The 14,442-nt window shown below is 52.2% G+C and overlaps 1 protein-coding gene across 1 annotated transcript; it reads left to right on the top strand.

The window, feature by feature from the left end:
- The first annotated feature begins 3,252 nt into the window (after positions 1-3,252).
- GDF2 (growth differentiation factor 2) lies at positions 3,253-7,087 on the top strand. The gene is made up of 2 exons (XM_042909201.1): positions 3,253-3,598; positions 6,146-7,087. The coding sequence occupies exons 1-2, from the start codon at positions 3,253-3,255 to the stop codon at positions 7,084-7,086; spliced, it is 1,287 nt and encodes a 428-aa protein (XP_042765135.1). The 3' UTR covers position 7,087.
- The last annotated feature ends 7,355 nt before the right edge of the window (positions 7,088-14,442 follow it).

Genomic DNA, 14,442 nt, shown 5'->3' with positions numbered 1-14,442 from the left:
ATTGCTTCAACCCTTTTGGCTATTGTGAATAATGCTGCTATGAATGAACGTAGGCGTACAAATATCTCTTCGAGACCTTGCTTTCCATTCTTTTGGGTATATACACAAAAGTGGAATTGCTGGGCCATATGGTACCCTATTTGGGGGAGGAGAAAACTGGGAAAAGAAGGGTAAATATTATCTTTTGTGGTTCAATTAAGGCAGCCTGAGGCCTGACTGGTGGCAGGAGAGGGAGGGGGTCCTTTTGCATGAGGATCCCTGCATCTGTTGGGAAAGACAGAATGAGACCCAAACCTTGTTCCCTAAGGCACAGAGTTAGGGGGATCTGTCCAGCTGGACCAAGGCTCATTTGTACAAAAAGGTAACAAGGTCTCTGAATTCACACCACCTTGAGGAAAGTGGGAGTCGGAGCTGGTGACCCAGGCTCCCTACAAGAACCTAGAGATCTGTGTGAGAGCAGAATGGGATCAGAATGTGGCCATGGACAGCTTCTTCTCTCACCCCAGCCACCTGCCTTCTGAAAAATGGTAAGCCGGGGAGTGTGCTTGAGAAGTCTGTTATCTTGGTGCCCAAAAGAGGACATCACGGAGATCTGGGCAGAAACTTGAACCAGCCAGGGCATCCCAGCAGCTGTGCTCAAGCAGGTCTTAGATGTGTGGGACCCACCCCCAACAACAAAACCAGGTGTCATTGAGAAGCCACAGCAGCTGGGACCCGCTAGGAGCCCTTTCTCCCCAACCACTTCTGGCATTAAGAGGCTGGACTGATACCATCTACCTCCACCTCATTTGAACTAAATAAACCTATAGCACACTTGGACAATGTAGGCAATGGATCAGACTTCCTGATAACATGGATCAGGAGGCCTGATACAATTAGTTAAAAACAACAAACGACATATGGATATATTGATACCCTGAGTCTGTTGGGCAGAGCATTCCAGAAATACACAGCCATGTTGCTTTGCACCGCTCTGGGGGCATCATCCACATTACGGTCTATGTGACCAGTGCCTCCGGGCAGGGCTCATGTGCAGCCTCCATGGGCACATGTGGTGACCCCATATGTAAACACGTCCACAGTCTTTTATTTGAGATCCCAAATCCAAAACTATCAGAAAACCTGAAGCTCCTTTTAACTCTTTTCCTGGCAAAACTTGATCTGAATGGATATGTGTGTTTCTATTTGTGTCACTGCAGAAATGTTAATGTATTTGGTTATAAGGTATTATCTCCAACCCCATTGGGATAGTACGGTATATGTGCCATACCGAATTACCAAAATCTGAAAATCTCAGAATCTCAAAACACTCCTTGCCAAAAGGGTTGTAGATAGAGGATTGTGGAGCTGCATATCCTCTATTTCAAAATATTAACTGTGGGCATCACTGGTCGGGGAGACATTTGGTTATTTTTATTTCCTTCTTCATGTTTTGCATTCCCTCAATTATCTGCACTACGTACTACTGGGATAATCAGAAAATAAAACCTACCATGCTTTTAAGAAAACATCAGGTAGCAGCCCCTTACGCTCCCCTGACCCACATTCAGGCCACACCCATGTGTCCTTTGGCTCCGCCTCTTGAATGGGACCTGATTCTGGGCTACCTCCAGGAACTGGAGCACCATGGGGGACGCCTGGCTCACTTCCCAGCTCCTCCCAGGCCTTCTTTGCTGCAGCTCCATTTTCAGGCTCCATACCCCGTCATCCTTTCCCCGCCCCAGGGAGTTCTTGCACTGAGCTGGCTCAACGCCCAGCGTGCTTCCTGCCCCCTCTCGAGAGCAGCACTTCTGAAGCTGCACCCCTTCCCGTCCACCCTCCTTTGACAGTGTCCCCAGAGGATGGGGACAGCAAGTTCTGTTCAGGCCCGGCAACTCTGAGGCTCTTGGTTTCACCCTGCCCCCATTAGGGGTGGGAAGAACACTGGGCACACACTGGGATCTCTGACCTCCGCCAGCTGGCCTGCCGAGGCCCCTCCTACGTCTTCCTGAAGCTACTCAGCTCAGTGCTACCTCTCCCCAGGAGTCCTGCCAGCATGGAAAAATTTCGTGTTCAAATACCCCTCAGTATAGGCCCCCAAGATTGTTAACTATCCCCATTCCTTACCTTGGTCAATGCCACACATAATGGAAATGAACAGAGCCTACGTGTGGGCACGATGCTCTTACAATTACACAGACCCTGGGACCTTGGCCTCCTGGGGCCAGGGGGACATCTCCTGGGCATATGCTGGTCTCAGGGCTTCCCTGCCTCCCTTCCTGTCCCCAGACTGCACACTTCTGCTGGCTGACGAGTGTGGCCCAATTGACATGAGCAAGGAGCCCCCCAAGCCCAGGCACAGAGCGCTTCTGGGGCTTGGGCAACAGGTCTCAGGGTGGGTGTGGTGTCCCCGGAGGGCAGGCCGGGGAAGCACAGGGAAGTAACAGCCAGAATGTGGCCACCCAACAGATGGTGCCATGATGTTTAGCATAGAATCATCTTAGATTCCTCACAATTCTTTTCTGGACCCCAGGGTCGTAGAGGTGATGTGACACTAGTGGGTGGTATATGAGGGAGCCAGGGTTTGAACCCTCCTCTCAGAGGTCCAAAGCCTCCATCCTCCCTGATCCCTAATGTTCAGGGATCTCACTTGACAGACGACAACGCGGACACCGGGCTCTCCAGACACACACACAGGCACACATGTGCTCCGTAGGGAGCCCGCCTCCCACTGACCCTGGGGCACCCCGCTCGGCCATCCACCCCACCCACCACTTCTTTGTGGAAGTCTTCTGGGAGTTTTGTGTTGTTTCTATATTTGGAGGACTTTTTGGTCTTCTCTGTTTCCCGAATTGTTTCTGTGGCCCCGGAGATGGAGCCTGGGTCACCCTGTCTCTAGATTCTTCTGAACGGAGCTGGCAAGGAAATGAGAGAGGATCCTAATTAGGGGGGCGATAACCCCACGGAGAAGTTCAGATTCTCTGCAGCAGGCCGTGGGCTTCCCACAAGCCCTGCGTGTTTGTCAGATGTTTATAGAGCCTTCATTAACGGAGAGCTCACTTAGATAAGAGGTGGGAGCGCAGCATCGAGGGCCAGATAAGAGCGCGCGGAGGCCACCCCGGGGACTGCGGCTGAGAGCCTGTGAGCCGGCCGGTGGTTCCGTGCAGAGGCAAGAAAATGCGGGCGCGCTCCTTTTGGGCTCCTCCCCGCGCCCGCTAACACCCCCGGCGGCCGCCCGCAGTCTCCTGTCCAGGGCGACAGCGCCGTCCCAAGATGTGCTGCGGGGCGCTATGGGTGGCCCTGCCCGTGCTCTCCCTGCTGGCCTGCTCCGCGCAGGGGAAGCCGCTGGAGAGCCGGGGGCGCGCGCCCGCGGGGGGAGACGCCCACCGCTTGCTAGGGGGGCCCGGAGGCGAGCGGGAGGGAGGCACCTTCGACCTGAGGATGTTTCTGGAGAACATGAAGGTGGATTTCCTGCGCAGCCTCAACCTGAGCGGGGTCCCTTCCCAGGACAAAACCCGAGCGGAGCCACCGCAGTACATGATCGACCTGTACAACAGATACACCACCGACAAGTCGACCACCCCCGCATCCAACATCGTGCGCAGCTTCAGCGTGGAAGGTAGAGTCGGCTCCACCAGGGCACCCCGGGGGGACTCAGGGGTCACGGCTGCACTGCCCAGTACGGTGGCCACTGGACCCACGAGGCTCTTTGCGTTTCTATTTAAATAAATTAAAATGAAATAAAATTAATAACTTAGTTCACTGTCTTCAATGCAAGAGCTCAATGGTCATGTGTGGCTAATGGCTACCTTATAGGACAGTGCCGAGTGTGAAACGGGTCCCGTCCATCGCTGCAGAAAGTCCTACTGGACAGCTCTGCTGTGGAAGGTTCTCCCTCCCTGGGCCCGGTGCCACGTTTAACACATTAGGTGCCCCCGAATGCCAGCTCCCTTTCTTCCATCCCTTCTCCTCTTCCCCTTCCTTTATGGCCCCCTTCCTACTTTGAAACAGACAATTTACTTAGCCTCACCCAAGTGGTGTCTTTTTTAACTCTGAAAGAATGGCTATTTCTCTCCCACCAAAAAGTATCTACAAGTCTGATCAATTTTTGTGAGAGAAACATCAGAGGACAGCTTTCTTATTTTCTAAATACAAAATGATTTGCCTGCTTTAATAGGACTGGAAGATAACAAACATCGACTTAGGGCTTGTGCCCACTAATGGCCGTGACATAGGTGAGATGATCTTGTGAGCAGGGAAGGAAGCCAAGGCTTGCAGATGCTGAGGGAACTTACCCGGGTCACACAGTGGTTCAGCAGCTGCATTCTGACCCAGGCCCCACCTGCCTACAAAGCTCAGGCTTTTCCTGCCTCTGCTGTTTCTCCGAACAGCCAGGCACATGCGGCCTCTCTCCTCCAGGACTTGACCCCTGCCGACCCCTAACAGGCCTTGCCCAGGACCATGGTAGGCCAGACGTGCCCGCCTGCAGAGCTCATGCCCAGTCTAAAGGACGTGAGAGTCATGATACATGCCCAGCAGTGCTGCGTTTTCTGATTGCCCCAAAGAAGAAGAATAATCTAGATTTCATGTGAACTTGCCTGATTTTTAAAATACTGGCTTCATTTTAAAAACTACAATGTGCGGGTCACCCAGATGCTGCCAGCACCTCACCGTCCCCATGGGACGTGCCTGTAACCTGCGCTTTAGGAGAAGGCTGAGCTTCTTCGGCTGAATCTCATCACCAAATCCCAGAATCTGGGAGTCCAGCATTTGGAGCCATCTCTGTTACCATCCCCTCCCCCGCCCAGCATTGTCCATGCCCCCAAAATGAGTGTTCTGACTCGATCCCACCCCTGCCTGTGGCCAGCACTCCTGTGGAGGGCAGGTATGCTTCCGTTTACAGATGGTCCACGTGCAGCTCAGGTAGGGAGGGTGTTTGTTTTCTAGATGTGTGATGTGGTTCCACAGCCATCTTCAAAGCATGCCACAATAAGAGCACGGTAGGGCATTGATGCTCATAGAGCCCGTTCGCTCTTCACATACGTTCTGCAGGAGCTAGAATGGCACATCCACATTGGGTGAGGGGCTACATGCTTTGAGGGGGGAACGCGTGTTGGGAAGGAGGGTCTGGGAAGGAGGCAAAAGACTGATTATCAGCTGTGAGGCAGGGACTGTGTCCGTAAGTTCCATGTGCCCTCTTGTGGAAGCCTCACACCAACCTTGGAAGGCAGGTAGGATGAGCCCATTCTACAGATGAAGAAACGGAGGCCCAGAGAGACGCGGGACTCCTCCAAGGTCACAAGCCTAGGAAAGGGCAAGGTCTGGATTAGCACTTTGGCCTGTCAGACACCACTGGATATCACCGCAGCATGCTGTGGTCTCATGTTTGTGACTGAGCCACGGCATAATAGAGGTGTCCTGATGGCTGTGCATCAGCCAGGAGAGGTTGGAAACGGACACCATTGTGTAGCTAAAAGGCAAGCCCTGTTTTTGCCTACCATAACACAGCAGTGGAGGCTAATATGTTTTCTTTTTTCCTCAAACATAAAAAAATCCACTTTAACTTTGCTCAGAAATTACAATTCTGAATGATCTCTATACTATTTAAACGCTGAGATTTTTAACATTGTCTTGATGTTGGAGATTCACCGCCCCCTCCCAGGGTGTCTCCTTTAACATCATACACTCAGGATCTGCACTCTGAGGCTGACAATGTGCTTTGCTATGTTATTTGGTTCTTTTTTTTTTTTTTTTTTTTTAAGTGAAGAGCTTTACAGGATGTGTTCGCTTGGCAGTTAAACATCCTAAATACCAGTCTCCACATCTGTAAAAGTAGAATAATAATTAGACCCTTGCAGGGTTAGTGAGAAAAGCAAAGTGAAATATAGAAGGCAAAGCTTGTAGTGCAAGGCTGGGCACTGACTAGATGCTTACTAAAGAGTTGGACCCGTGAACTCCAATGCAAGGCCTCTCCTGCCTCTGGTTTTCTTTGGAAGATCCTAAATGTAACTTTGAAAATTCTCTTCTACATTAAGGGCTTAGGTGAAACCCAATAAAGGTTTGGTAGAATCGGTCAATGTCATCTTGGGTGCCCTTTGACACGAGCCATGAGTCTGTTTTGGTGTGATGAAAGATGCCCATCGCTGACTGTGTGCCTGCATTTCAGATGCTGTCTCTCTTGCGGCCACGGAAGACTTTCCCTTCCAGAAGCACATCTTGCTCTTCAACATCTCCATTCCCAGGCATGAGCAGATCACCAGGGCCGAGCTCCGACTCTATGCCTCCTGTCAAAACCACGGAGGTTCTTCACATGAGTTGAAAGGCAACATGGCCATTTATGATGTTCTGGATGGAGCAGATGCCTGGGATGCTTCTACAGGAACCAAGACATTCCTGGTGTCCCAGGACATTCGGGATGAGGGCTGGGAGACCTTTGAGGTCTCCAGTGCTGTGAAGCGGTGGGTCAGAGCAGACTCCACCAAGAGCAAAAATAAACTGGAAGTGACTGTGGAGAGTCACAGGAAGGGCTGTGACAAGCTGGATATCAGTGTCCCCCCAGGCCCCAAAAACCTGCCCTTCTTCGTCGTCTTCTCCAATGACCGCAGCAATGGGACCAAAGAGACCAGGCTGGAGCTCAGGGAGATGATTGGCCATGAACAGGAGAGTGTGCTCAAGAAGTTGTCCAAGAATGGTCCGGCAGAAGCAGGGGACAACAAGGATGAGGATGGGGAAGGTCACAAGGCCACAGGGTCATCTTTAGCCAGACGGAAGAGAAGTGCCGGGGCCAACAACCACTGTCAGAAGACCTCCCTGAGGGTGAACTTCGAGGACATCGGCTGGGACAGCTGGATCATTGCACCCAAGGAGTATGATGCGTACGAATGTAAAGGGGGCTGCTTCTTCCCCCTGGCTGATGACGTGACCCCCACGAAGCACGCCATTGTGCAGACCCTGGTGCATCTCAAGTTCCCCATGAAAGTGGGCAAGGCCTGCTGCGTGCCCACCAAACTGAGCCCCATCTCCATCCTCTACAAGGATGACATGGGGGTCCCCACCCTCAAGTACCACTACGAAGGGATGAGCGTGGCTGAGTGTGGGTGCAGGTAGTGCCGGCCTGCAGGCAGGGGGAGACAGGGTAGAGGGGTCCTGCTGAGAGGTCCTGTGTCCCTCTGGGCATGACAGGGACTAAGTCTGTCTGCATGCCAGCCTGAAGAAGGAAAGGAAGCTGCCACATCCTAGAGGTAAAAGCCTGCCCACGCATACACCACGGGGTCCAGCTTCAGGGGAAGACAATAGCAAGCGGCTGGGGGTGAGAGCTTAGGAGAAGAGGAAAGCCTAGAAGGATTGTTGGGGTGCTAGGGGAGACAACCAAAAGGGGAGAGTAGAAAAATAATCCAGAGCCAGCAGAAAAGAACAAAAGGGAGGCAGAGGAGTACAGACAGATGGGGCAGAGATTTATGGAGACAAGAAGGACGGGGTGCATTCCAGTAACTTCAGGGCGTGAAGGGGACAGGGACAGCTATGTGCTCTACACCCATCACTTCACAGATTCCCACAACCCAGTGAGATGGGTGTGATGAGTCACAGCTTACACATGCAGAAACCAAAATGCAGTTCAAGTAACACCAGTCAAAGGCATGATTCCAACCCATAGGTCTCCATCGGTCTGTCGGCCACCAAAGCCCAGGAGCTTCTCAAATATCCCATCAAAGTTTATCAGGTCACCTTTCAGCTGAAGAACAATTAGATGCCGGGAGGCAGGCATTGAGGGGCAAGCTGGGCTCAGCCCTGGCCAGTACCCACCCGGATGACTGGGTTGCTTGGAGCGTCCGGAGCACATTCTGACTGCTGGTGCCTGTGTTGTATCAGTGGCCCAGTGCTTTTTAAGATGACCCTTGAGCCACTAAACACTACCCCCAAAACCATCTGCAGGATGGAAAGAGGGCATGACAGAGGCCCTCGGGTAGTAGCTTGTACCACGGCTGCAGGTGCTTGGACCCAGTGGCATGATGCTTGCACAGCCAGCGGTTCACACGGGGCCACCCGCTGCCCATAAACTCAGACTCTGAGATGGTTTGGGAGGAGCAGGCACAATTTACCCCAAGGGATGGGGCAGCCTACAGCCCGCATCTCTGCAGTTAATTTACTCAGCATAACCAGCTCACCAGCAGAACACATCTGTGGGCTGCCCTCCCACAAGGACTCCGTGGGAGACAGGACCTGGATTTGCATTTGTTGGAATAAATGCGCTCTTGCTTTGGTATTTGCAATGTCCCTATTTTTACTCCTCGGTGACATGTGTTCAAGTGATGATGTCCAGCCTTCCTGGGGGAGGGTTCCCAGCCACTGAAGAACTCAGGTCCTTAGTGGCCACATCCAGCTCTGCCTGCACCTGCCGGCTTCCTCGAGCAGTGTGTGTTCAGCTCTGTCCTGGGCTTGGGCCTCAGGACTGGACTCAGCCCCATTGACCCCAAGACGGGACAGAGTTTCCATTTCTTCTGAATTTCATTCTCTTCTCTGACTCTAGAGGCCACACATGGAATGGGGTGGAGTGAGGAAGAGTCCAGAGGTAGTGAAGATTCCACTCCATGGCCCTTCTGACCGCTGGCCAGAGCAGAGCCTATAAGAGGCCTAGAGAGGCCCAGGCCATTCCCACTGGTTGAAGCTCTCAGTATATTTTTTTAAAAAGTGATTTGCGCCAAATGTTTACAAGGAACTAATGAAGAGCTTTAACATAATGCAAATTAATTAATTTAAATACAATTAATTACTGGAGTTACAGAAAGTACTAATTCCTGGTACGACAACGTTGCTCAACCATAAAGATGGATGAGGAACATCTTTTAGTCCTGGTGGTGTATTCTGTGCCTGCATCAAAGTTTCACTTGGAAATAAAGTCAAATGTCTAAACTGTGGACTTTTCCTGAATCTGAGACCTGGGTTTGATGACTCCTCAATGCCATACCCTCACCACCCCTCCCCACAGGCCCTTCTTTCCCTAGGTGGGGGGCAGAGGAGAAGGGCATGGAGACAGAGTTGCTATGGTGGCGAGTGGACAGGTGTGGGCAGCGTCTCTGTCTGCAGGGAGAGTGGACATGTCCATATAAGGGCATGTGTGTGGGTATGTGAGAAAGCAGATGTTTGCAAGTGGGCAGCAGTTAGCCCCATGCCGTCCCTCACTTCCCCCATGTCAGGGGAGGGAGGTCTGGGCCATGAGTCACCCCTGCCCAGCGGCCTGGGCCCTGCTCCACTATTCCAGCATCGGCTCCCAGTTTGTGCCCGCTCAGATGCCAAGCTCCAGCCCACTCCCAGGTCCACTCCCTGGCGATGCCCTCAGCCGGCTGCCTGGCCACCTCACTTCCAGCTGCAGAGCCCAAGTCACCATCCGTGAAGGCTTGACTCTAGTGGCACCCCTTTTGTCCCCTCTCTTGATGCTCTGGCTCTGATCTTCCTGCTCAGAAGAGCACTACAGTGCTTCCGTCTCGTAGGTCTTTTGGGCTCGGCGTGGGGACCTGCTCACCTCTTGTCTGAGGTGTCTTGTCACCACATGTGCCACCAAGTCTTCAGGAGGCAAGGTCTGAGAGCCTCTGACCTCGGTCACTCTCAGAGGGCTGCCGTGGGCTGTGGCTCAGGACAAACTGACTTGGACAGATGTGCAGGGAAAAGAACTTGCAAGGAGTGCCCCCAAGAAATGCTGTCTGCCTTCCACCTCCCTGGGTTATTCTTCCCACCAGATTCCCCAAAGCTTTCTTCACCCCCGGCCAGAGAACAAAATGCAACAGCGCCATCCTCTGGACACTCCGTTATGCGGACAGTTAGCCCTCTGCCTAATGACCAGCACCCTTAGTACTGCATTTTTAACGTGTCCTAAAGCGCATTCATTTTTGTCGTATCTGGGTGGTGATATTACCGCTACCACACGTATGAAGAAGCTGAAACCCAGTGAGATGACCAGTTGCAGGGCTGACGGGCCATCCCCTGTTCCTCGTGTGACCTACTCTCCGGGCAAAGAGCAAGAGGAGAGAGAGGTTCAGGGATGTCAAGCAGAAAGCCACAGGCAGACACAGAGAGACAGAGAGATGGGGGTGGCGTGGAGAGGCCAGAAGAAGAGCCAGGGAGGAAGGCTGGGGGGCTCCTGGAGGACCAGGCAGGGCTGGGGACTTGTACTTAGTGGCTCAAGCAATAACCTCAGAATAAATGACATTTTTATCCTGACTTTTGCAAATGAAGAAGACTTTTGCAAATGTGGAAGCACTTGGAAGCCTCACACTTTACTCAGAGCCACTAGCCAGGAACTGCTAAAGCCAGGATTTGAACCCTGGTTGTGACGCTAAGCCCAAATTCGCTCTGTTGCCCTGACCTCTGTCCTAACTACCTTCTCTACAGTGAAGGTCATGGTCACGTTAGCAGGAAGAAGCAAAGACAAAGCCTGTGCTCTCCTGGGCAAGTGCCACCTTCTGTGCCCTTCTTGGCCACTTCCTCTCTGGTGCTACTTGTGCAGAGACCTCTGGTCAGCCAGGCACCAATGGACTGGAGAAGGTGGAGAAGGACACACTTGTCCACTGTGATTAACATTCTATCGACTGGGTCACGAAATGATAGAGTAGGCACTTAGTTAGACAGGAGCTGGAGGCAAGGACAGTGATAAGTAGATTACACATTAGAAACCTGGGGGCACAATATCCTGACTTTGTGGCCTCCAAGACCCCTCAACATCCTGACCTCTTGGCTCCAGCATCCTGGGGCTGACAGACCAAGAGCCACAGGGGTAGCACATATGTTCTCCTCTTCCACCTCTGCCCCAGGGTAGCCCCTAGACTCACCATAATGCATTCACATTGCAGCTTTAGCCCCCTGCCATGGGGGAAGGCTGCCATGCTGGTTCAAGTACAAACCTTGGAGGGGTAAAAACTCCCTCTCCCACCCTGTGGGAGGAGTTTCCCAAAAGATTGGAAGCAGACTCCATCAGAGACCACCCTGTCTGTGACCTGAGACCCAGCTCACAAAAGCCTCAGGGCAGTGGCCACCTCTGGCCTGCCAGCTCTCCCACCTTGGAAGTGTACTTTCACTTTTACAAACTGCTTCGAGCTACTTCCCTTCTGGCTGTCTTTATTCCAGGGTGGATCCCCACGATTCCTGGGGAATCCAAGAATCAATACCTCCGTTCACACAATGCAGACTCTCCTACCTGTAACAGAAACACCGTGGCTTGTACCTCTTCCGGAATTCTATCAAAATTGGGAGAAAGCAGGAATCCTTGAGTCAATCCTTCCTTGCAACTTTCTCTTTCCAAGCCCAACTGAATTCCCATATGAGCAGAGCCAACACAGGCGGGTGTGGGAGGTCACATCCCTCTGAACTCAGAAACTCTTTTCCTCGTATATACAAGGGTGTGGTTCCATATATAGCTCATCTGACCAGCTCTCTCTGTCCTGGACATCAGTTCCTCTGCAGGGCATAGTGAGGAATCCAGGGCAAGCCCACCTGGGTGGGTGCAGTCTGCAGCAGGCTCCAGGCATTAGCTATGATGGCACTAAGCGACATGAGGAGAGGCCCCTGCCAGCCTCTTCCCCGCAGGGAACCTGCACTCACCCCACTCTAGAATGCACACAGGCATCCCTATGGCCTGGGCAATAGCATGGGACCTGCCTGATTTAATGTTCTGCTGTTGCAATCTCGAAATTCACAATAATTTTTGAACAAGTGTCCTGCATTTCCATTCTGCTTTTGGCCTCACACACTGGTGTAGCTGATCCTGAATGCATGTGTGCGCTTGGTTTCCCAAGTCCCAGGGACACCCTGGAGGCTGCTTCAGACCTTCACATTGATGTGATTCTGATGTGCCAGGGAGTCTGAGCTTTGCTGCTGAGAGCTTGCCCCAGGGTCCGAGTGAAAGGACCAGCCCTACCCCCTTCTCCCTGGTGCCTGCAGAGGGGGCCCAGAGGCGTCTCCAGTGTGTGATCAAAGGCTTTCAAAGGCAAGCCTATTATATCCATATGGCAGCTCCTTGGGGAGCCAAGGTTGCTGAGAAAGTTTGGAACAGCCTGACACGAAGGGGTGCGGCTTTTCCCAGACTTGCCTTCACGTGGGGACGGGTGACTATACCCAAAGCAGGCAGCCCTGCACACAGGTGGCTTACATTGGATCAGACTGAATGAAACTTCCAGAAATTCTTTATTTTTCAAATCAGGCAGAAGTCTAACACCATGGGCCTCAGCTTCCCAGAACACTTCCCACTTAGGACTGCCCCTCTTCCAAGCAGCCTGTCTCATGAGTGGGCAGTTCCGGTTCTCAGAAAGATATGCCTGAGCAAGGGCCCGAGTCTGCCTCTCTGTAGCTCCCTCCCGTGAGTGTTTGTTCCTGCTCATGGGTCCCTGCAGTCCAGGAGAGCCCTGCCATGCCAGCCATCTGCATAGGGGCTGAGGGGCTTTGCCGCGTATGGCCAGCATGGGCCTATGAGGGGTCAGCAGCCTTCTCCAATCGGGATCAAGTAAACAGACTAAGGGCAAGCAAGTATTGTTTACAACAGCCAAGTGCAGTTCAAACATCTCCTCCTTTTTAATGAAATGATGGACATCACAGGTAACAGGATTTTCTTCTTTATAAGGTCCATACTGGGCAAAATAAAACACACTATTCAAAAGGATTTTGAACCATTATAGTTTTAGGACCCAAGTCCTTGGCTCCTTCTCAGTTTGTTCCCCACCTACGGACCTGGGAGTTCTCAGCAGAAGCCCCTCAGCCAGGCATGCCTATTGATGCTGTGACATCCATGAAGGGAGCCAACCTTGCCGACCTCGATCTGGGACCTGTCGACTTTGGGCCCAGCTGCAGCCCCCGTGTCCAGAATCTGGCCAGACCATCATGCCCTCCGATCATGCCTCTCCTGGTCTGGTCTTTCTCTTTTCTGCTTCGCAGACTCCTGGTTTTGGACACCAGTGCCTAGTACCTGCCCACCACAGACCCACGCACAATGCCCATTTTCTCATTCCTCTCTGGTTTTGACATTGGTCCTCACTCTCAGATATGATTTACGGCAAGTTCTTTGTCCCTTCACATGGGTGGTGATTCCCCACCTTCTGCCTGCTCGGTGGGACCCATACCAGCTGCCCACCTAACTCCCTGACAGGAAAGCACCTCCCATCAACAAGATGTAGAAGCCGGGGCCAGCTGGGCAAATGCCAGGTACACACACATACCCTCTCAGGAAGAAATGTAACCTGAGAAGCACTGGAGGGTCACCTCCAGAAGGAACCCAAGAAATGGCCGTGCTCCTGAGTCCCCAACTTGGGGTCTCTGGGCCTCCTCATGGAGGTCTCTTTTAGCTAACTGCAGTACCAAAATGGACCCCAAATCACATAAGCGTTCCCTCTCTTCCTCCTTTCCCCACTTTTTTAGGGAGGAAGAGCCTTTGAGGCCTGTCTGGGTTGTTCTGTGCTGATGTAGGTAACAGGTAGAGCTAAAAACATAAAAGGGGCCTATAGAGCTGGACAGTGAGTATATGATTTCTGTGACCTTCTCAGGACCCCAATGTCACGCTCACATTCTGGAGGCCGTGCCTGACCCCACCTCCCGGAGCCTTTGAGGTCTTCCATGTCAGTGTTGGAGTCTCCTTCCTTTGCTGGACAAGGCCCCAGTCAGGTGGCCGCTCCCGGAGCTGGCATGTGGGTACAGGAGGTCTGCCCAGGACCCCATGACGGAACAGTATAGTGTCTCGGTGTCACCGGGAGAAGCTGTCACATACACATACAGAACAGCAGCTTGACCTCCTTCTGCAGCTTGGTCCTTTGAAGAGGTGTTGAAAAAACATGGCAAGACTCTAACAACATATTTGACCAAGACTTCCTCTCTTGGAAATTGTGAACTAGCATCAGTGAGCAGTGTGCTGTGTGGGAACCTACTGACAGATATGTGCCACACAAATCACAGAAAGCAATGGAAACTGAGAATAAGCTGAAACAAGCGTATGTCCCAACTTACCAGCTAAATCCCAAACACATGTCCAGCAGCAAAAGCCCAGCTGTCCCTATGGGTGGGGCCCTGGGGCCACCCACCAATCCAGGATCCTGGATGGGAAGGGCCTGTGAGAGTTATTACCCTACGCAGCCTTTCTAGGGGCAATCCTGGGCCTTCCTAATACACAGAATGGATGAAGTACAGCATATTGGCTACACTAGAAAAAAATTTATGGGTCTGAAAATGCTGACACAGGCAGACTAGCCATCTCCCAGCCCCCCAGGGGGGTTCCCACGTTAGAAGTTTCTTGTCCTACAGACCACCCAGGGAATGCAAGTCCATAACACTGGTAGTCTTCTCCATGAAGATCCATCAAGCATTCTTTCTTCAGACTATGAATTTGCTCACCAGATCTGCAAAAATACCTTCCAGCTGCAGACAACAACGACCATTGTTCTTATTAATTGTGTTGCCATTAAGGCAGAATGTGAGCTGCTTTTAAATTCT

Source organism: Panthera leo, chromosome D2 (assembly GCF_018350215.1).
Source record: "Panthera leo isolate Ple1 chromosome D2, P.leo_Ple1_pat1.1, whole genome shotgun sequence".
Taxonomy (NCBI): Eukaryota; Metazoa; Chordata; class Mammalia; order Carnivora; family Felidae; genus Panthera; species Panthera leo.
This window is presented reverse-complemented; position numbering and strand designations above follow the sequence as displayed.

Excerpts from the sequence above, each read along its gene's own strand:
- GDF2 (XM_042909201.1), top strand. The coding sequence starts at position 3,253 with ATGTGCTGCGGGGCGCTATGGGTGGCCCTGCCCGTGCTCTCCCTGCTG. Across the intron at positions 3,599-6,145 it reads GCGCAGCTTCAGCGTGGAAG|ATGCTGTCTCTCTTGCGGCC; the intron begins GTAGAGTCGGCT and ends CCTGCATTTCAG.